The 23,129-nt window shown below is 42.2% G+C and overlaps 1 protein-coding gene and 1 non-coding gene across 2 annotated transcripts; both read left to right on the top strand.

Moving 5' to 3' along the window:
* Nucleotides 1-4,769: 4,769 nt before the first annotated feature.
* Nucleotides 4,770-21,310, top strand: EIF4G2 (eukaryotic translation initiation factor 4 gamma 2). The gene is made up of 22 exons (XM_067540426.1): nucleotides 4,770-4,969; nucleotides 6,733-6,837; nucleotides 7,124-7,189; nucleotides 7,741-7,866; nucleotides 8,471-8,573; nucleotides 9,546-9,677; nucleotides 9,767-9,833; nucleotides 9,920-10,071; nucleotides 10,429-10,539; nucleotides 11,670-11,753; nucleotides 11,864-11,962; nucleotides 12,179-12,320; nucleotides 12,407-12,567; nucleotides 13,040-13,153; nucleotides 14,063-14,188; nucleotides 14,438-14,542; nucleotides 14,626-14,841; nucleotides 15,283-15,541; nucleotides 18,745-18,949; nucleotides 19,488-19,699; nucleotides 20,018-20,139; nucleotides 20,486-21,310. Exons 1-22 carry the CDS (start codon nucleotides 4,770-4,772, stop codon nucleotides 20,549-20,551), a joined length of 2,973 nt encoding a protein of 990 aa, XP_067396527.1. The 3' UTR covers nucleotides 20,552-21,310.
* LOC137148191 (small nucleolar RNA SNORD97) lies at nucleotides 13,192-13,350 on the top strand. Its single transcript, XR_010918470.1, has one exon. It is a non-coding gene; the product is annotated as a small nucleolar RNA SNORD97 (small nucleolar RNA).
* Nucleotides 21,311-23,129: the final 1,819 nt, after the last annotated feature.

Raw genomic sequence — 23,129 nt, 5'->3', positions numbered from 1 at the left:
TTAGTTTACCACAGAGGCTGGTTGCAATGCGTCTTGCAACCCCAGGCCTCCCTCCCCTCCCCGTCAGTAGGTGCCAGTCTTTGATGCTCGGAAGATAGAAGCCTCAGCTTTCACAAGTTTCCCCAATACACCCTGGGGTCAGGTTATCGGCCCTGTCCGGCAATGGGCATGATTTCTTCTACTTGAGCCAAAGTGCTCACAGATGCTTAGGCCAGTCCATTGTTTCTGTATGCATGCCTCTGCTGGGCATGGAAACACAGCTTTGTGTTTGTCTTCATGTATTCAAGCCATGTGAGAGACACATTTGGGGATATGACACAGCAGTTTCATATCTGTACATATGTACAACATTGCAGGAGACATGCTACCCTAATTAACATTCAGCATGTCATGAGCATTCCAAAAACATCTTACATGGCATACTTTGATCAGACCATACACAGTTATACTGTAAGGGTGAACATGAATAATATACAAATCACACCATAAAGGTGTACATGGGGCACTGTATGTCACACATGTTCAGTATAAGTGACATTATGAAAAAGAGAAGATATCTAAAAGGTGGTGGGAGGAAGGAGTGAGGATATGGTAGTGTGGAGAAGACTAGCTTATGATAAAGAAATCGGGACCACAGATGATGGATAGCTACAGATTAACATATTGCTGATTGCTTGGAGTGAAGTGGGATAGTATAGAACCTTTTCAAGTAAGATATGTTCTGGATATCATATGAGTGATTGGGCTATTTAGCTCTCAGACATGAACAATGATGTGCCTTCTGTGTTGGCTGATGGTATTAGTCAGATGGGCAATATATGTGATTGTGGTATTTGTCCTGCCAACATCTGTAGCAATAGTAAAGAGGAAATGGAAGGGAAACCAACACTCCAGAGATATTTAACACCTTGCAGGCTGAGGCCTTAATGGCTCAGTTCTTCAAACACTTATTCACATGTATATGCTCATTCAAGTCAATGGGACTACTTATGTACACAGCTACTTACATGCACATTTGCAGGGTGGGGGCCTAAGTGAACAAGCACAATATAAAAGTAAGAACCATGCCCCTTGAGATGTACAGCAAATATAGTTTAACTTTAATTGTTTACTATAATATAGAAGTAAATATTTTTATTGTACTTTTGAAAAATAAGGCCTATACCATAGTCTGCTAATCAACATCCACTGTAATTTGCTTGTAAAGATAAATAAAGAGAAAGTAGTTTCTACCCATTTCAACAAAAACTTCGTAGAGAAGGCCAAATGACCAAGCTTCTACTTCACTTCCACTTTGGGATCCTGTGCCCTACCCTAGTGCTGGAATGTTTGTGCTGCAAACATTGTGGGGAATGTCCCTGTAATTCAAAGCAAAACACAATCCCTAATTTCATTTTGTTTTTCAAACATTTTGAGTACTTCTATTACATTTCTCTACCCCAAGATCACTATTTTTGGGATCTCTTCTGTACTTGATACTGTTTAAAATCTTTTACTTGACAGAAGCCTGCTACCACCTTTAATAATTGTGCTTTAATTTCTTAAGCCTTGCTCTCATAATTACCTCTGTGCAAGCAGATCCTGTGTCCACATAGAACCGTCTTGAAGTCAGTGGAGTTCTGGACAGATGAGGACATTTGCCTCGGTGAATCCCCCTGCAGGCTCAAGGCCCAGGTTGTTGCTGTAAAGCTCCTTGGGGAGGTTGTCTTTTCACAAAACACAAATGAGGAAAAAACACTCCTTTGCCTCTGGTCATAAAGAAACCTTGAGCTTCCTAGTTTAAAAAAACAAAAAAAAATTCTTGTGTGTCTACCTCCATACAGCATGTGTGTTAATGAAATTTATTTTTAAAGTCTGTTCAGGTTTTTTCGTAATAGAATCTTATAGGTAAACTGTTTGTTTGTTAATGCTTATTGTTATTAGATAGAGGAAAATACCTTGGATTAATGTCTTTCTACTGAAAAGGGAACTCACACGGGCCTATATCAATGACTGATGTAGGCCTTTCATATATTTCAGGATACAGTCGTCTGGGATGTTGAAAGCCTACTGCAAAGCATTACATACAAGAGTTTGTTCTGGAAAATTGGAGATCTGCGGTAAAGCCATTTGTTTGGACCTCCCAGCTACAGGGCCCAATAGTTAGTGTGTCACTTACGCAGTCACTTGTCCTAAACTCCTGTTATGCCAGTTGAAGGAGAAAGGTACAGTAGGTAATGTTTCCAGAGCTAATATGAATGTTTGTGAAAGTTTAGTGTTAAACAAAAGAAGGAAAACCTCCGGCATGTCTTATCCAGGGCTGTGATAAAAAGGAAGATATCCTGATTCTTTAAGAGGTTCAAGTTAGCAGTATCACCACAAAGCTCTGGTAAAGGGGCATGACTCCTATCAGTCTAATATTTCATTCCATAACTACTAGAGATCCCCCATGATGCAGGAATCCACCTAAGGCTGAATGTGTGGCAATATTTGAACCAGCTGACCTGAGCACACTCCACTCCCATTGACTTCAGCCAGATGAGTGAGCCCTCCTGCCCTTCATGTGCCTGGTTTAAATGATGCATAGCATCCACTGTGGGCACTCTGTACTGAGTAAAATTTACCCATGCACAAATTAAAAGCCTTGTCCACACTAAAACACCAAACTAAGCCATAATTGTGTTACAAAATGATAATATGGTTAGGGCATACATAAGAGGTGGTGCTATTAGTCTTCCAAGTTCTTAGTATGCAAGCAAAGGTTCTGCTGAGAGATCATGCATAATATTGTTAGTTTGGGGTTATGGAAAGTTTTGGTGTAAAGTCAGTGGTCAAGAAAGAAATGGCTGTGGGAGCTCCAGAAGAGTTTGCTCTCTGCCTTTTCTCGGTTTAGAACCTGTTCTGAGGTAGAGTTGCACTCTGACCCTGGCCTTGAAGGTGGGCTATTATGCTTGGAAGAAGAGATTATACAGATTCATGTTGTCTGATCACCACTCTTCTATAACTAGTGTATTTGTATAGAAGTATAGTCGCCCTCTGCTGGGCACTGACCTGCAAAGCCCTCAGCCTCAGACCTCTGCTACCACTTCTCAGATTGGTGAGAGTGATGTCAGAAGAAGCAACACTATTGCCAAACATAGTTTATCATAATTTTTAACATGGTTATAGTTGTAGTTGACAGTTTAGTGCTCCAACTAGGGCTTTGTTGTGGTTGTGTGTTTAGAGTGTGCGCCTCAAAGCTCAGGCTGCATGTACAAAATAGTAATTTAAAAAAAAAAAAAAAATCTCTACACCAGACACTTTAGACTACTGCCAACAAGTGGAAGTCTTCTCATTGCCCTCTGACTAAGGCTCTCCTACCTACCTCCACCCTCAGATCCACTCAACCCTCTCACTTTATTTTTGTTCCTCCTGAAAAGTGAGGAAAAACCACTAGTGTTCTGTAAGCTGCAAGGTTATGAGTGTAGGCAAAAAGCTGTTTGCTGACAACTCCCTTTTTGGAGGTTCTCAACGCTAAAAAACACCCATCAGTGTAGCCAGGCTGGTTACAAACTAACTACGGGCACGGAGGGATGGTTACTGTCAAAGGCTGTACTAGGAAAAACAAGGGCCAAAACCATCTCCAGAAACATAAAGGAGGAACTGTGATTTAAGGAAAACCTTTCATCGCCCTGGCAGCTGCATTGTCAGATGGGCACATGCTCTCTCACCGACTAGCAGAACCAGTCCTTGTGTGGCACAGCTTCCAACTGTGCTACCCTAGCTCTAATCCTGTTCACACATTATTGTCAAAGCCAGTACAAACCATGCCCCTGAGAACTGGCCTCAGGTGTCCTCCTGCACCACCCCTCACCTGCAGGTGGCAGGGGCCAGCACAGCTCCAGCCCCTGAAACCACCGGCGGGGCCCTAGCTGGCTTGTAAATAGCACTGCACCCCCGGACTGAGATGCAGGCCCCATGTATAACCGTGTAGTGTGTGTGTGTGTGTGGTAACAGCAGGTGGGGTGTGTGAGTGTAATTAGGTTTTCAACGTGGTCCGAGAGTGGTAGAGGTAACACATACCCTCCCATGGCTCGCTGGGAGCAGCGGAACCCAATGTAATTCACGGGCACCGCGCGTCCTCCACCCTTCCGCAGCCAGCCACTGGCCTGAGAGGGGAAAGATGGGAACAGCGAGCGAAGATGCGAGACAAGACAGGCGGGTAACCCTCATTGACTGGGTGCGCCACTTGCGCAACCTCCGCCCTTCCACCCAGTCACCTACGCAAGCCAGTTAGCGTAAATGCCTTCGCGCATACCGGTGCTGCACTGCGGAGGTGCTGCTATTCAACCAAGCTTTTGTCTCTCCTCCCCCACTTTTTGCTCTATCCCCGCCCCCTCCCTCAGCCGTGATTGGCGGGGTGGGCGGAGTCTCCGGCGCCGATTGGCTGCTGGGTGGCTGGGGCGGGGTAGGTTGCGCGCAGGGTAATAAAGTTAGTGGGGCTGTCTCAGTGTGCGTTAGAAGCGGCGGCGAGTTGGATCTCTATGGAGGTGGCCGGGAGAAGCTTTTGGTTGTTCCTGCTTGGGTGACTCGGAGGCTCGTCCTGCGTCGCACGCTCCCCCCCCTCCCTACCCCGGTCCCCGGCTCCCTCTTTCCCCCTCCCTTCTCTCGCCTCTCCCCCCGCCCTTGGTAGCCGCCGGGACCCGGGGAAGCTGACGAGGCCTCAGGGAAGGTGAGGAAGCCGGTGCCGGTGGAGAGCGCTGCCGGGCGAGGTGTGGGGGGAGGGGAAGCCGCTCTGGCTGTTGTCTAAAATGGCCGCCGCTAAAATGGCCGCCATCTTCTTTTCGCCCCTCTCTCTCTTTCTTCACCACAAAATGGCGGCTGCCGAGACCGGCTTCTGCCCGGCCGGCTCGGGTGAGGAGCCCCGCGGAGGGACGCGCTGCGGGGCAGGCGTGGGGAGGAGCGGCGGAAGGGCGCCGGTTACCGGCTCTGCCCTTCGAAGGGCGCCTCGGTCCGCTCGCGGCGGGGCAAAGGGGCGGGAGAGAACCGGCTCCTCGGGGGAAGGCTCCATGATCCCTCCCCTCCCCCCCGGTGACCCTGGAGAAGATGCCCCCCCCCCCCCGTGTACAGCGGAGCGGTGGGTGAGGGGTCCTGATCCGCTCCGCGGGGGGGGGGCGCGCCTCAGCCCCCGACCCGCCCAAGGGGGGTAGGGGGGGACGCGCCTTGGCGACCGTGATCGCCCCCGCGGGGTCCCACCTTGGGGCGCAGGCGGAGGAGCCCTTCGCAATGGAGGAGCCTCGTTTGGCTGCCATGTGCCCGCCCCGCTCTTCTTTCGGATGCCTCCCTGCGCCCGCGACGGGGGGAGCGCAGCGCTTTGTCTGGGAGTGGCGGCGAGGGGGGGGTCTCCAGGCGCCTTCCCGGGGGGGCTGTAGTGGGGGGGACGACGACGAGGGGGGGTCCTGCTCGTTGGCTGCCCTGCAGTGGGCGGGCTCGGGGCCTTCCTGCTTCTCTCGCCGAGAACAAAGAGCCGGGCGGCCCGGCCTGCTGACGGCCTGAGCCTGGGCACGGGCGGCGCCCGGCGAGGGGGGGCGCTCGGGGCTCCGGGCGGCAGGGATGGAGGAAGTGCCTGTGTCCTGCGGGGGCGCCGCTGCTGCTGCGGCTTGCGTTTCCCGCAGCCCTTTTGTTCGGCTGCCGCCACCTCCTCTTCTCGTGCCCGCAGCCTGCCTCGGTAGGCGCCTGCTGGAGAGAAGCGAGGGGAAGGGCTGCTAGGGCTGGATTAGAAGGTGTATTGCTCAAGTGGAAAGCATCTCTGAAGAGTAGGAGGTAGCATTTACCTGCACACGAGGGAGGGGGACTTCCTCAGGAAAAAAACACCTTTCATTTTATCATCCTCTGGCAAAGAGCACTATGCTAGGCTCAGCCATGCTTCATCTCATCACTGAATTTTTGTAAAATGGCTGAGGCAGCAGAGAAGGTTATGGAAGCAAAATCTTGAAACACAGACCTGTTCAGATGCCCAGTCTTTTCTCCTACCCCACATCACAAATCATGTTCTGATTTTTCTTTCAAAGGCCTCCCACATTTCCAGACATGATCAAATTTACCTCCAACCTTGGATCTTAGCCATTTTGCAGGGTGAGGAAGATTGGGGGGGGAGGTTTAAAGCAGTTCTGTAGTTAAATGACTATCATGTGGATTAGATCCTCATGTGACATTAAGTAGGCCTGGATTAAACATTTTGTGGTCTGGCACATCTGTTCACCCTACAGATTTTAGGACTCCATCCTGCTAAATTTGACTTTGCAGGCGGTTCCTGAAGTTCACCAGGAAACAATCACTTCTGTCAGACTTCATTGATAGCACAAATAAATCTTAATTTTAAAACTAGACAGAGAAACTCTTAAGTATGTGTGACATCAAACTGTAGTATACATTTTGAGGTTACCTATAAGAAAAAGGAGACCCTCAGACAAGAATTTGTAGACCTTACTTTTGGCCAGAAGACAGATGATTATGATCATGTAGTCTGACTTTGAGTATGTCCCATCATTGCTTTTGTTGCTGATGGTGTCAAGTGTTGCACATAAACGAAGGAATAAGCTGATTTTTCAGAGTGTATATTTAAGCTCTAGGGAAGTCCTGCTTAATAAAAGCACTTAGTTAAACTGAAATTGTGATGTGTGTTAATAGTGGTCATCCTACTGATTGAAAAGAGCTCTCTGTTATGACCACAAGCAAATAACTGTCCTATGAACTCTTGATTTGTCGTTCTAGGTTTTTCCCCCCACCCCATCAATTTATTATTCTTTTGAAGATTCTTCATTGTCAAGCCGCCAAAGTGGAGAGTGCGATTGCAGAAGGGGGTGCTTCTCGTTTCAGGTAAGCTTGTTTTGTTTTGTCTTTTTCCCTCAGTGGGACACTATTGTAAAATATACTGATAAAGCAAAATGTCTGGCAGTATATAGGCTCAACTCTGTGAGAATTCTAACTTAGTTTTATATGCTAAGCGACCAATTAATTGGGTCAATTTTTACTTTTGTTTGTGTAGAATGTACAGCTAAAATTTCAAATAACATACAAAAATTCAGTAGCTAATTCTGGTTTTTGCTCTAGAGAGAGTACTTTTGAAAAATCTTGAATGAGGATATTATTTTCTCTGAAACAGTGCTTCTTCAGGCGGAGGAGGTAGTAGGGGTGCACCTCAGCACTATCCCAAGACTGCCGGCAACAGGTATGTCATGTTACTATCTTGTTGGTAGTTTAAAAACCACATACACTCATAAGTAATCTGCATACATACATAACAGCAGTTATTGATCTCAAACCTGTAGACTTCTCTAAGACACTCTGCATTCTGTTTTTGTCAGCTTTTTATAGCTTGCTAACAAATAGCACTTACAAATCTTATCCCAGCTTTGTATACTAGAGAAGAAGACTTTTTTGTCTTTTTAGTTAGGCTGGCTGGCTGTAGGTAATTACTAACTTCAGTGCTAATATAGTAACAAGCAGATTTCATTTAACTGAAACAAATGAAGTCAAGGGGTATGGAGAGGGGTTGCTGTTAATTGCTGGAGACACTAGAGAACACCCAGTTCTGCAAAAGAAGTCATTGGGGCTCTATACTGTCCCCGTAAGCTATGGGAGTGCCTATTGCACAACCAGTTGCAGGTTCATAACCTAAATTTGAGGTGACATTCAAATTTATGCTACCTGTGGCAACATTTGAGCAAAACTTTCTTTTCTCAGTTTAGTTAGTTACTTATATTTTTTCAATAACTATAGCGAGTTCCTGGGGAAAACCCCAGGGCAAAACGCTCAGAAATGGATTCCTTCACGAAGCACTAGACGAGATGACGACTCCGCAAATGACAAAGAACGCCATGATGCAATCTTCAGGAAAGTAAGAGGGTAAGTTGGTCTGTTATCTGTAAGGTTACTTAATATTGATTGGCGAGGTGGAGTGCTGAAAATCTTTTCCCCATATTATACCAGTAGTTTTCAACCTGTGGTCTGCAGACCTAAGATTTCCAAAGGAGTTTGCATCTCCATTTCAAATTTTTTTAGGGGTCTGCAAATGAGAAAAGGTGAAAAAACATTCTTATATGGTTTAAAATTAAAATACATGGCCCCTACTGGAAGGGTTAGAAGGCAGGTGTAAAATGCGTGTGTACTTACAAGAGTGTACTCCTGAAGCTGTTTAGAGATCCCTGGGTAGCAGCCTTCTGTAAGAGATCGGTGGGGCAGGTGCAGTAGAAAATGTGTTGTCTGCCCTGCATCATACAAAGGAACTTGAGAGAGGGCTAAGATTGCTATATTCTCTTTGCCCCTGCGAGTGTGTTTCTCTTATGCCCCAGAAAGTTGACACACACAGTAAACTTCTGTTGTCTAAAATAATAACTGAAAGGAAACCAGGACAAACTCAAATCTTAACCCAAACTCAGATAGGTTTAACTGCATGGAGTATGTGAACATATTACAAACATAACTGTTCCTTTAACTCTTCTTCCTCTAGCATACTAAATAAACTTACTCCTGAAAAGTTTGACAAGCTATGCCTTGAGCTCCTCAATGTGGGTGTAGAGTCTAAGCTCATCCTAAAAGGGATCATACTGCTGGTAAGTAAGGTGTATCTTAAGTACATATATATTCTTAATACTAAATTTGTAAGTGATGATACTAAAAGTAACGGTATTTGCATAAAGGATGGTTATTCTTGGTTAAAGGTGCTATTGTTCCTGTGTGCCTGCTATATAAAATAGGGTCAAATAGATGAAGGAAAATAGCCCAAAACTTATTTTTGTTCCATATTGGGGATAACAACTGGAAAAGAAGCAGCAGGCTAACTAATGAGCAATTTCACTTTTCATGCATATATTCATTAAAATCTTCCTGGTAAAGATTTTTACAGTAGTACAGGATATGACGAATTTTTTTTTTTTTTTTTTTTTAAGTCTGAAGCAGCCTTACACTAGCCACAAACACTTCTGAAAGTTCTCAGGTGGTCTTGGTTCTTTGTTACACTTCTATCACCAGTGATCGTGTAGCTCTTCTGAAACATTGCCACTAGTGGTGGTAAAACCTTGCAAAATAATTGTTGCACTATAATACCCACTCCGGTGCTCAATATAAATTACTACTTAAAGTTCCTGCCATTCCCACTTTTCTATGATTTTTAGTTCACCTGACTATATTTAAGTAATCTAGTCCACACACACCTCACGCTGCCCCCTGGTGCTGAGACAAAACCAGATACACTCATTGTGAAGTAAAAGATTGGTGAGTAGTTCAGTATCATGCTTGAGCAGTCTTAAATCCCACCAGTTTACTGAAGATTATACAAGACCCTAGAGTTCTTAAGGCAATAAAACGGTAAAGAAATACCAGGAGGCCATTTGGAATAATATTCGTACATAAGAGTGACTCTTAACTGTATGAATGATTGGGTATTTTACCCCGAACAAGCAACTTAAAAAATGTTTTTTGTGTCCTCTTGGAGACATTCACCACTTAATCCTGATTGAGTGGATTTTGTTCAAGTTTTACTTAAATTCTAATCAATTACTTATATAAACATACTTTTTCTTTAGATCGTAGACAAAGCACTCGAAGAGCCAAAGTATAGCTCCCTGTATGCTCAACTATGTCTGCGGCTGGCAGAAGATGCACCCAATTTTGATGGCCCATCAGCAGAGAGTCATCCAGGACAAAAACAAAGCACAGTGAGTATCTTATCTCACTGCAAATCTAAACTTTTTTGCTTCCATGGATAACTGCATTGGTCTGAAACATAATTATATCTTGTTTGTAGACATTCAGACGCCTCCTAATTTCTAAACTTCAAGATGAATTTGAAAACCGCACCAGAAATGTTGATAGTAAGATTAAATCTATTTTATGTTAAAACTAAACTTATCTGGTGTATATTTGTACAGTATTTTTGACAAACTTCTCTTATATCCAGTCTATGATAAGCGTGATGGTCCCCTCCTCCCGGAGGAGGAGGAACAGAGAGCCATTGCCAAGATCAAGATGCTGGGGAACATCAAATTCATTGGAGAACTTGGCAAGCTTGATCTTATTCATGAATCTATCCTTCATAAGTGCATCAAAACAGTAAGTGTCTGGACTTCGGTAAAATGGCTCAATAAAATGGTCCTTTACCGCTAATGTTCAAGTGCAAAATTGTCTCAAGAAGAAAGTGTGTGTGTGTGTGTGTGGTTAGGGAAATTTGAATAGTTAAGTGTAAAATACCTTCTTTTTTTAAAGGCAACTTTCCAGTGCAGTACATAGAGAATTCTCATTGTAAACTATAGCTGTTAAAACTAAGATGAAGTTGATCAGGTCCAGATATTTTTCAGGAAGAGGCTCTGTATAGAGAGAGGGAGAGCCGTGTTCTGAATTAAACTCATAGCTGTCTGCAAAAAGATCCCCATTTTAATGGAAATAATCCCTTTTTCTATAATGTTCTAGCTTTTGGAAAAGAAGAAGAGAGTCCAACTCAAGGATATGGGGGAGGATTTGGAGTGCCTCTGTCAGATAATGAGGACAGTGGGACCTAGATTAGACCACGCAAAAGCCAAGGTATGTCTTCCTTTCAGACTGGAGTATTGACACTGCAATATACTACGCCTGGTCAAAAAATCAATCCACTTTGAATTAGTGTTTCTATAGTGCTACTATATCTAAAATCTTATAACTGGCTGGAAAGAACTAGGTTTGAATGAACTAAATTAAGCTCTTTGTATTCAGGGAGTTAATCTACATAAACTGTGTTGCCTTTTCATCACTTCATGATTGGTGTGAACTGTATGTACTTAGGCTATGTCTTCACTGACGGTGGCAAATTTGCTGCTGTCAGATCAATTTTTTTTCCTCTGGATTGACTGAACGGTCAGTGAAGACCTGCTCAGTCAATTCAGAAATCAACATATTAAGACCACCTCCTCAAGTAGCATAGCGCTGCGTCCCATCGGCGCAGTGCAATGAAGACGGCAGGCAGAAGAGAAGCAGAGAAGTCGACAGGAGTTATGCAAGTTTTTTGCTTAACTCCGGTCAGCTGTTGCCAAATCTCAGAGGTAAGTGAAGACAAGCCCTTAGATGAGACTTGTCCTTCTAAACAGAATGCTGGAACCTTTGTCAAATCTGTAAAGGATTCAGGCTTTTTATTTGAGGTGGCTTTTTTTTAATACTCTGCCAAAAATACAGACATCAGTTGCTTGTTCAACCATTTTCTGAAGTGAAAATGGTGAATTATATATTTGAATACTAATTTCTGAGAGTGAAAATGCTGTAGAACTGTGTTCTAAACGCAAGCAACTTGTTACATGGTGTGGTTTTTCTACCCCATGTTTTGAAAGTTGACCTGTCTTATGTTTATAGGTATTTTTAGTAGCTGGTTACTGTCAAAATGATTGATTACAAAGCTAAGTAGTACTGACTGATCTTTCTGGCCTTTGCCTCACTGTGACTTGGGCAAAAGAGAGTCTAGTAATTTGGCTACAGTTCAGCACAAACAAAACCTTTAAGGGACGAGGAAGTGGAAAGGGAGAACAGCCTGTTTCTCTCTCCACCATTTTTAGGTAATTTGAATGCTACCACTTTTTAAATATTTGTAATATTGATACTTTGGGGGGGGGGGATTATTGAGGGAAATGGAACCTTTAAGCAAGTAAGCTAAACTTGGCCTTTTTTTTTTTTTTTCTTCCTCTCAGTCCTTAATGGATCAGTACTTTGCCCGTATGCGCTCCTTGATGTTAAGTAAGGAACTGCCAGCAAGGATTCGTTTCCTGCTGCAGGTAAGAGTGACAGTTGCTTAATGGTTTGTCTGGTGTGGTTTCTTGGCTCTTTTTTTTTTTTTTTTTTTTTTTTTTTTTTTTTTAAATTAAAGTTTGCTTTTTTCCTTTAGGATACTGTGGAGTTGAGAGAACACAACTGGATTCCTCGCAAAGCTTTTCTTGACAATGGACCAAAGACTATCAATCAAATCCGTCAAGATGCAGTAAAAGTAAGTAACTTCCACATAAATCTGCATCAAATGCAGTGATGTACAGTTGGTCATTTGTGGAATGTTTTACATGAGGGGGGTGGTCAAACTCTTGAACTCGCTCTAAAATCTTAAATTCTGAATCTCAATAGGCTATTAATAGTTTATTCTGAAATATACGTTCTGGACATGCAGGACTATATATAAATTGACTGAAATTCTAAATCTGTCTTGAAGGATCTTGGAGTCTTTATTCCTGCTCCTATGGCTCAAGGGATGAGAAGCGACTTCTTTCTGGAGGGACCGTTTATGCCACCCAGGATGAAACTTGACAGGGACCCACTTGGAGGGCTTGCTGATATGTTTGGACAAATGCCAGGTAAACCAAAATCCTAAAGCTTACCTCAGTTCTCTTGAATATCAGTACATGACCGTCTAAGTTTCCATTCACCTTTCTGTGTACAGGTAGTGGAATTGGTACTGGTCCAGGAGTTATTCAGGATAGATTTTCACCCACCATGGGACGTCATCGTTCAAATCAACTTTTCAATGGCCATGGGGGACACCTCATGCCTCCTGCTCAATCCCAGTTTGGAGAACTAGGCAAATCTTTTTTGAAAAATCAGGTAAGGAAGACTTAGTGATCGGTTATATCTGAAACTACTTAGTTTTTGGAATCTCTTTAGCTTGAGACAGATTTGCAGGCTTTCAGATGGATGATGGTCATCTGTTGTATAAGACAGTTGGTAGGAAAACAAGCACTTCTTGCACACTGCTTGTCAGCCTGCCTTCCATCCTCCCTCTCCAAAAGAAACTGATGCAAGGGAGACTTCTTTCTTTATTGCCAGGGAAGGTGCACACTTACATGGCTTTGAGTCAGAAGTGTGTAATAAGATGTCAAGATATTTTTTCTTTTAAAATCATGGCCCTGGTTTTAGGGATAGAATACACTACTTTTTTTTCCTCTTCCTTCCTTCCCTGGCAAATATTTTCTATTGATCTTCTAGTTCCTTTGGTACTACTACCATATTTTGTGCACCCCATCATCTGCACTTCTTTCTCTCTATCTCTTTTTCTCTCTCTCTCTTTCTGAAATAGGGGCAAAGCCAGCTCTACCATAACCAGAATCAGGGACTGTTATCCCAGCAACAAGGACAGTCGAAGGATATGCCACCTCGGTTTTCTAAGAAAGGACAGCTTAATGCAGATGAGGTATATACCTACATTACTTGCAGTCTATTCTAAATATATTGCCCAATGATTATAGCAAGACGCGTTATTACGAGGACTAGTGCTGGAACTCTGCTTCTTATCCTCCTCTTCTTCTTTGTCTCTTCTCCACTTTCACTTTAACCCTCATTCTTGGGTGTCCAGCGTCCTTTGAGCAAGATTATGAGATATGAGGGCAATTTTTCAGAATTTTTTTCATAAAATAAAGCAAGGCCAATACCTCTCATTTCTTTTATATAAGGGCTCTTCATCTGGCCACAAAATAGGAGAGTTTTGGTTTGTTTTCAAGTCGGTTCAGGGGAGTAGTGGGCCATGGGAAAAAATAACATTTTACTTCAGTCTTGAAACTGCTTGATATGCATGTGTAATAGTACAAGGTTTAGTCTGCATTTGACACACTGTCACTGAGAGGTCAGACCTGCATATTTTTTCCTTCAAATCCTTAATTATCTAATAATCATGCATCTGTTTCCAAACTAAATCATTTTGGGTCTGTATTGAAATAATCAAAATACTAAAGCAAGGATGAAATGAGCAATATTGTATTTTGATATTGGAAATCAGCAGCCAAGACTTAAATATACAGGCACCTTTATATTAACATGACTTTATTCCTTCAAGTTGGAGCCTTTATCCTTAGTTCATCCTGTTCTTGGCCACATGTGTACTTCAACACCCGAATCCTAATTTCAGTTTTGCCAGTGTAAAAGCTGAAATCCTATTGAAGACACTAGTGTAAACTGGCATGAGATCATGATCAGGCCCACAAAAACAAATTGTACACTGAGAGTCACTTAGCTACTTTAGTGGAGCTTGTGTGATATACTGATTATTTAGTGACCTGCCAGGGAACTTCAGTGATTTGATGGGCTAGGATTTGTCTTCTTACAGATTAGCCTGAGACCTGCTCAATCTTTTCTAATGAATAAGAACCAAGTGCCAAAGCTTCAGCCCCAAATAACTATGATTCCTCCCAGTGCACAACCACCACGCACTCAGACACCACCTTTGGGACAGGTAAATATCATCATTTGATAGAACAATTACTATTTCTTAGCTATGTAAATATGTGTGCCATTTGAGAGCTGACAACTGAAATATAGCACTTTCGCATCCACCAAGATAAATCAGTCCTATATAAAAACCAATGTTAGAAAGAATACAGGATTTTCTTCTGGTTGTAGTTTCAGTAAAAGGTTATTTGAATAAATGTAACCAAATATATGAACTTCTGAGACTATTCTAATCTTATCACTTACTTTAAAGCCTCCTCAGCTTGGCCTCAAAACAAATCCACCACTTATCCAAGAGAAGCCTGCAAAGATCAATAAAAAGCCACCACCTTCTAAGGAAGAACTGCTTAAACTCACTGTAAGTTACTCTGCTGTGTTCCTGCAGTAGCTTGGTATCCTGTTTAGAAACCAGTGGAAATCAGATGTTCATTTCTATTTCAGGAAGCTGTTGTGACTGACTATTTGAACAATGGAAATGCGAATGATGCTATCAGTGGTGTGAGAGAAATGAGGGCTCCAAAGCACTTTCTACCAGAGATGTTGAGCAAAGTAATCATTCAATCCCTAGACCGATCAGACGAAGATAAAGAGAAAGCAAGTACTTTGATCAGCTTACTCAAACAGGAAGGAATAGCCACTAGTGACAACTTCATGCAGGTACTGTATGTTGTAGCCTTGGAGTTCTTCTTGAGTTAAAGGTTCTGTTTTTTGATGTTGGCTTCAAAAAGGCAAGATCAGCATTCAAATCACTTTCAGTTAAGCTGACTGCAAGTCCCTGTCTCAGTTGTTGTGGCTTTACAACCACATTCCTATTTCAGATGTGGCAGTCTCAGTGGATACTGTGACAAGAATCCACCCATGAAAATGGTGAAACTGACTAGACATAATTCTGTAAGATAAACTGGAGAACATTTTTCTCTAATATCCTGTAGTGATTATAGGTATTCATTTTAATAGATGCTTTTCACTTGAAGTGCAGTTAGGGTCCTTTAGAAAGAATAGTCCTTATTCATAGTGTCTTACATGTAAAGGTTCTTTCACCTTGTAGTTCCCTAAACTAATCATGTTGCTGACAACTTAATATTCCTGCTTTCTTAGGCATTCCTGAATGTATTGGACCAGTGCCCCAAACTGGAGGTAGACATCCCTTTGGTGAAATCCTACTTAGCACAGTTTGCAGCCCGTGCCATTATTTCAGAACTGGTGAGCATTTCAGAACTGGCTCAACCACTCGAGAGCGGCACCCATTTCCCTCTTTTTTTGCTTTGCCTTCAACAATTAGCTAAGTTACAAGACCGTGAATGGCTAACAGAACTCTTCCAACAAAGCAAAGTCAACATGCAGAAGATGTTGCCAGGTAAGTGATCGAAAAACTTTATTGTGACATATTAATCATTTTTGTCTTTACATTTGTATAAAGTGCACATGGGTGGAAAATGTCATGAAACTCTTGGGAAGAGGGTTTGGGGGTCAGTTAATAACTTTTTTTTAACTTTATCATATAGCAAAATTTCTTAAATCGGTCAGGTTTTTTTTCTACCCCACTGACTTCTTACATTTGATATAGTGTCTATACAATTGATTCTTTGAATTGTCTGTCTGGATCCTAGATGGGGGAGAGGGGGGGATCTGTGTGTGTCATTGCATTCTCAGTTGGAGATATTTTTTGTCTAGTTGTGCCATCAGGATCACGAGTGGGAGCTGACTGATGTGCTATTTTGAAAAATCTGCCTTACCTGGGACCTTCCCCAGGTAGACCTTTTTGCTAGGCCTTCCAACTTAAAATGCCACTATTGCTCTGAGCAGGGAGTAAGAGAGATTCAGTTGTGACTCCCTGGGAGGCGCTCTCCTTGTCCATTTGGTCTCTGTGGGTGTGACTCATGTCTTCCCTCCAATTTCACTGATCCGTAAAGCCCTGCTCAAACTGAAATGAGAGAAAGCAGTAATCATTTTCATAATGGCAGTGTGGCCAAGTCCATTGTGGTTCCTGACCAATCTGGTCTGTCTCTGCACCTTCTTCTAATGACTGACCTCCTGACCCACAAGTTGGGCTACATAACCTACCCTGGTTATCATTCTTGCCTCAAGACCTGGCTCCTCAGTTGTTCACAAGTCTACAGCAGGAATTTTCGGCTGAAATCAGGTTTCCTGCTATTTAATAAACCCAAGTGATCTGCACAAAGAACTTGCAATGATTCCCAGATCTATAAAGCTTTTACTGATTCTCCTCTGGCATCCTCCTCAGCTTTGTACTAATCCTGAAATTGATGGTACCGTCCCTGAGTGCTGTCATGGAAAGTCATGATAGCAGCTAAATGAACCATCTGCCACTCGCTTTTTCTGTCTTTGCGCATCCTACAGCAAGATTTTTTTTTTTTTTTTTTTTTTTTTTAAGGACTTCTGTAAACTGTTCCCTCCTGTGTAGGACCCCAACCTACCCTGGAACCTCAATTTAATGCTTAATGCAGTAAGAGGATTTTCCTTTGAACCCAGGGCAACCTGCTCACTACTCCATCTGTCCTTTAAAGATTTCATTCCTTGTGGCAGTTGCCTAAGTCAGAAGGGTAGGGGTGTTGTGCAAAATTAAGCACTCGGGACTTTTTCAAGGGGAAAAGGCAGTATGCCGCATTTATTGACAAAAACTAAAGTAATAACTAACTTAAACCTACACACACGCGCGCGCGCCTAAACACACACACACACACACACACACGCGCGCGCCTAAACACACCAGAAAGCATTCTATAGTTATATATAGCTACCAGTCCTGATTGTGGCTTGAGATTGTAGCTAGGGTCCGTTGCTGGAGTTCGTGGCTCGAGGCAGCTACCTGGCCAAGGAAGCTGGGCACGAGGAGAGCAGGGTCTTTGTCGGGCGCGCACCGACGCTCTTCTTTAGATGATGTGTAGAACGCTGTTTTTCCCCCAAAGCCTTGAAATCTCACCCAGTCTTTTATAGGTTTTTCAGTTCTGTGTCACGTCTTCTCTGTGACCCTTGATTGCTGGTACAATAGCAGACATGACTTTCAGCTTGTTCTTTGATGTCTTGATTAAGTTTGATTAAGTTTTTCTGGGGTGGATCCTTCTTTGCTTTTTGGGGCTATGTTCACACTCTTCAGCCTGGATGGACTTCACACTTCATCAGGACAAGCTGGCAGTTTGGGTCTGACTCACACACACATACACCCTCCATTCATACCTTGTTCAGATAACTATCTTATTCATCTAAAGGTTTAGAAAGGGTTTGACACAAGATGGAGTACATACGGTCAAAATGGGGTTTTACATTCACAATATGGAGTATGACTGAGAGAAGTTCAAATGTTACATGATTTCAATAATAACCATATAGAGGTTGACACAAATAAGGGTATGAATTAAAAGCTATGAATTAATCTACAGGGTTACAATTACAATTTTATTCCTACAGGGGGGAGCTGGAAGTCTTCATGGCTGACCCCACCATCTACTGTTTTGGTTTTTTTGTTCTGTACAAAATTACATATTACCTCCGTAAAGTATCACCAGAATTCTGTGTCAAGTCAGGACATTAAGCTGTCTCTATTCCAAGTTTCAGTCAAATTAAGCCATTCAGGATTTTCCCTGGACTCTCCTTTGCCAAGAAAGTGAGGGGTCACTCAGTTTCCTCTGACTGAAGTGGAAATGGGGGTTCATGTTGCCATGTTGAGTCCTTTGGGATGAATCCTTTCTGAGTCCTTGCTCGCACCATGAGGGCTCATGTAATTCCATTGCCCTCCTTAGGAAGATACCCATCAAGGACACTTGCAAGGCTGTTACCTGGTCTTCCGTTAATGCACTTTCATAGCATTATGCTGTATTCTATGCCTTCAGGATGACACAACCTTTGAAGTTCATTCGTTCTCTCTCTCGATCCACCTCCTAAGCGCACTCCTCCCTATGTTCGCCTAGACTCTTTATGTGGTGCACCCATAGGGGCAATAACTCAAAGGAGAGTTAAATTAGACCCATAGACTTTAAGGCCAGACTGGATCGTGATGATCATCTAGGCTGACCTGCACATTGCAGGCCACAGGACCTCACCTATCTGCTCCTTTAATAGATCCATAACTTGGCTGAGTAACTGAAGTTCTCAAATCATGATTGTAAAGATTTCAAGTCACTGAGAATCCACCATTTACACTAATTAAAACTGTTTATACAGTAATTGGAGTTCTTCCTGATGTCTTGGTTGTGCGTGTGCTCCATTACTTTGTTTGTCATTTGCTTTGGAGTCTTACTATGCTCTGAGGTTTAGAAGGAACCTGAAGTGCCATAGTGTGCTCCTCCTTCATACCAGAGCATGAGGAGGCATACAGTGCAGATGCAGACTCCCAGGTATTACTAGGAGAAAAATCTCCCAAGTGTGCACACAGGCATGTGTACATCCTTATCTGGAGCACCCAAAGGGGAAAAACATCTTGAACTCCAGTTACTGTACAATGTGAGTAACCTCTCCTTTTCAGATAAGTTGGTTAGGTCCATCATTTGAGTTTAAAAGTAGTCTTAGTTGTTCAAAATGTTCATTTTCTTTCTGTCTTAGAAATTGACCAGAATAAGGATCGTATGCTGGAGATCTTGGAAGGGAAAGGACTGAGTTTCTTGTTCCCACTTCTGAAACTGGAGAAAGAACTGTTGAAGCAAATAAAGTTGGATCCATCACCTCAAACCATCTATAAATGGATTAAAGACAACATTTCACCCAAACTTCATGTAGATAAGGGATTTGTGAATATTTTGATGACCAGGTCAGATGATAGGTTTGCTCTGAATTAATCAGTCATAATTTTTTGTTGGTTCAGACGTGTTAAACTGACTTGTGCTCACTAATGGCTTATGAAGTATCCACATAATGGGAATAAGGTGTACTTTGTCAAAGGAGGATATAGAGACCAGATCCTCCGCAAGTAGAGGGCTGAGGATAACTTGTTAATGCTATTGAAAGCATTACCTCTAGAGAGCAAACCCTGACCTTGTCCTCAAATCCTTCAGTGCCCTAACGAATCCAAGGAACCAGATTCAAATTCCTTACATCTGAAGATGAACCAGGCCCACAAATAACTTGTCTGGTCATTATTAGGACTGTGACAAATAGGGCCTTGTTGGTCTTGGGTTAGAGTGGTGAGTTTTAAGCAGTTGAAAGTGGCAGGGAGGGGAGATTGATAGTGAATTTAACCAGATGACAATTAACAGTGCTTGTTTGTACAGCTACTTTGAGTAATGTGGAAGTAATAACACAAGTCTTAAATACAATTTTTAAATGTTTCATACAACTTTTATTTCCAGTTTCTTGCAGTATATTTCAAGTGAAGTAAGCCCACCTAATGACGAACCAGATTCTTCATCTGCTCCTTCTAAAGAGCAGTTAGAACAGGAAAAACAACTGCTTCTTTCCTTCAAGCCAGTAATGCAGAAGTTTCTTCATGACCATGTTGATCTACAAGTGAGTGCTCTGTATGCACTTCAGGTGCATTGCTACAACAACAACTTTCCAAAAGGTATGAATAAGCACTAAAAATGTATTTACATATTTTCCTTCAAATACAGTATCACATTGGCAAAGTATTTAATCCAGTACCATCAATGTCATGAAGTGTTTAGTAAACCTATCTCTGTCGACGGTCACACTATATATAGACAGCCGGGTTGTGCTTAAAGTTTAGCAGCTGGATACTACCATATACTACCTAAATGAGACTTAATTTAATGTGCAATTGTCAGCCTTTTGTCGAGCTTTTCGTAGGTGGGGAATCTGCTTCTAAGGAAAGCAATATGCCTAACATGATGAAGTTAGTTTACCTGGTCTATCTTTATAGGCATGTTACTGCGCTTTTTTGTTCATTTCTACGACATGGAAATTATTGAAGAGGAAGCCTTTTTGGCATGGAAAGAGGATATTACTCAAGAGTTTCCAGGGAAGGGCAAAGCTTTATTCCAGGTAAAATTGGTATATAATAGAGCAGAAATTGTAAAAGTCTTTCAGTGTACATTTGTCTACTTCCATGGTGCTGAAGAGTTCAGAAAGCCTGTTGTACAAGTTATTAAGCTTTGCTTAATTTAGAAATGATTTTATGTGGTATTTATTTGGGCCGGGGAAGGGAATATGAGGCAGGATAAAGGAGACTTTGTGCGATTAAAGGGGCATAAGTCAATGATGTATGCTACCAAAAATCTTTTTCTATGCTAACATTTGAGGGAAAACAACATGAACAAGACTTAGAATTTTGTGTACACACGCACAATCTGCTCTTTCTCCTTCTGAAATTGTATTGATGTGATTGCAGGTAAACCAGTGGCTAACCTGGCTGGAAACTGCTGAAGAAGAAGAATCTGAAGAAGAAGCTGACTAAAGAACCAGCCAAAGCCTTAAATTGTGCAAACACTGTTGCTATGATGTAACTGCATTTGACCTAACCACTGCGAAAATTCATTCCGCTGTAATGTTTCACAATATTTAAAGCAGAAGCATGTCAATAGGATGTTCTTCTGCATAAGGTTTTTGTAGTATGTCTTAATCATAGTCTACCATAAAATATCTTAGAGTATCTTTAATGTTTAGATAACAGTGTATTAGCAGCATGCAATAATTACATCATAAGTTCTCAAGCAGAAGCAGTCTATTGCAAGGATTTTCTTTGCTGCCAGTTATCATAGGCTGTTAAGTTAGAAAACTGAATAGCAACACTGAATACTGTAGAAATGCACTTTGCTCAGTGTAATACTTGAGTCGTTGCAATATTTGATTATCCATTTGGTTGTTACAGAGAATCCTTAACTGTAAGCGATGGTTGTTGCCGTAATAGTATATTGCCTGTAATTCTACCTCTAGTAATGGGCTTTATGTGCTAGATTTTAATATCCTTGAGCCTGGGCAAGTGCACAAGTCTTCTTAAAAGAAACATGGTTTACTTGCACAAAAACTGATCCGTTTGGAATAGCAGTTAAATGCCCTTGGAAGTGGTTTTTGTGGGTGTGAAACATAAAATGGTGAGAAATTGAATTGGTCCCTCTTATTATAGTATTGAAATTAAGTCTACTTAATTTATCAAGACATGTTCATGCCCTGATTTTATATACTTGTATCTATCAATAAACATTGTGATACTTGACTTGTTTCTGAATGTCTCCCACTAGGGAGAGTTGACTGTCAACTGTCTAGTTTTATTTAAAACAAACAAACAAAAAAGTAACTGGATTCCTTAAAAATATTTCATCTAAATGTAATGAAATATAGAGGTGGTAATGTACAGGCGAGGTTAAGAACTGAGGCCTTGCCTAAATGAGGGAAGTTGTACTATTACCACTTAACTTTTTTGCTTTTTAAAACAACTACTTTTAACTGTGCCCACAATGAAATTTGGGTGACTTATGGGTCAGTCTAAACATATTTCCAACTGATTTTAAGATAAACTGCAAAATATCACTCTTACATAAATGAGTCCTAACCCATCAGTGGACAATTTAACTTAAATTAGATTAACACATACTGTAACATTGCACTGGTTTAATATGTAGGCACTCCTAAATGAATTTTTAAAAAGATGAGATCCAAGGAAGAAGGGGCAGGGGGAAGAAATCCTAATCTCCGGCATTAGTAGAACCTCCCCTGTGATCTAATTGACTGCATTTTTTTCTAGTATGTGGCTACTTGTACCTTCCTTTGAAGTATCACATACTCATGAGGATTAAATAAATCACTAGGCTGCTGCAGCATAGTGATAGTGTTTTACAAGCAATTTAAAATTTAGGATTTCCTGTCACTTAAAGGAGAAGCGGTTTCCTTCTACCATAATAGAGGAATAGTATTGACAAGCTTGCAAATGTACTTAAATAATTTTATTATAAAAGTTCTTTTGTTTCATAAGCCCTAAATTGCTACATTTTCTGGTAATTAGACCTTAACAAGGAAAGCAAGAATAAAACTGCAGAAAGTGTTCGTTTATTGTTTAAATGCCATTTTACTTATTTGTTGAATTAAGTTGCTCAAATGTAGCTCCTCGCATAAGTGTGTTTCAAGCTGGTAGCAGTTCTGACTGAAAAAGATTAGACATATGCTCAGTACATTATTAAAAAGGGGTGGGGGGGCTGCCTTTCAAATGGGGCAAGATGGTATTGAAAATAGCTGTTGCCAGAGTTTGTTTTATGAATGTCTCTTTTGGAAGAGTTTGATATGGAGCTTTGCCACGAATGTAGCTCCGACAGTCCATCACATTGGTATCAGAAGGAGGACATTAAGTCCAAAGACAGCTGTCAAGGCATTCCTGCTCCAGATATGGTAACGGCACAAACAATGAAGAGAGACAGAGAAGCTTTGGCTCTGGTGCTGACAATACCAAGAGCCCTGCCAACCGAGAAACTACTGGTTTTAAGCATTCACCTTCACCCTCCCAGCACTGATTTAGGAATCAACATGACTACCAGTGCTAGCATTATCTTTGCCATTGCACTGGCCAGCACCGCTATTCCGAGAGATGAAGTTCTCCCGGGCTCTTGGCCACTTCTTTCCTGGCTCCACCAGAGAACCTCTCCAGAGAGATCAGAATGAAATCCTAGAGGATGCCTGCATCAGAGTCCCAGACCATTGTGATGGGTCGTGCACAACCTGACCAATACCACTACGATGTGCCCGCAGGGCCATATAGACCATACTGAGGTCTGCCATCCCACCAGTCCCAGAACCATGCCCTATCACATGGTCTACTTCGAGTGATTGCTCATATCCATTCCAATATAGGTGAGTGCATGCCACCATGCACAGGTTCCCGGAACTTTTTTCCCCTTAGCAGACTCCTTGGAGTACTGCGCTCATGCCGCAGGTATATGAGGTACCGCCAACCCTAAGGCCCCTCAGTTTCTTCTTTCCGCCCGTGACGGTTGCTGGAACGTCTCTTGCCTCTCGCAAGTAGCATTCCCCTTATAGACTTTGTT

Source organism: Emydura macquarii, unplaced genomic scaffold, assembly GCF_026122565.2.
Source record: "Emydura macquarii macquarii isolate MOO-44397 ecotype Brisbane River unplaced genomic scaffold, CSIRO-AGI_Emac_v2 contig_587, whole genome shotgun sequence".
NCBI classification, from domain to species: Eukaryota; Metazoa; Chordata; order Testudines; family Chelidae; genus Emydura; species Emydura macquarii.
This window is presented reverse-complemented; position numbering and strand designations above follow the sequence as displayed.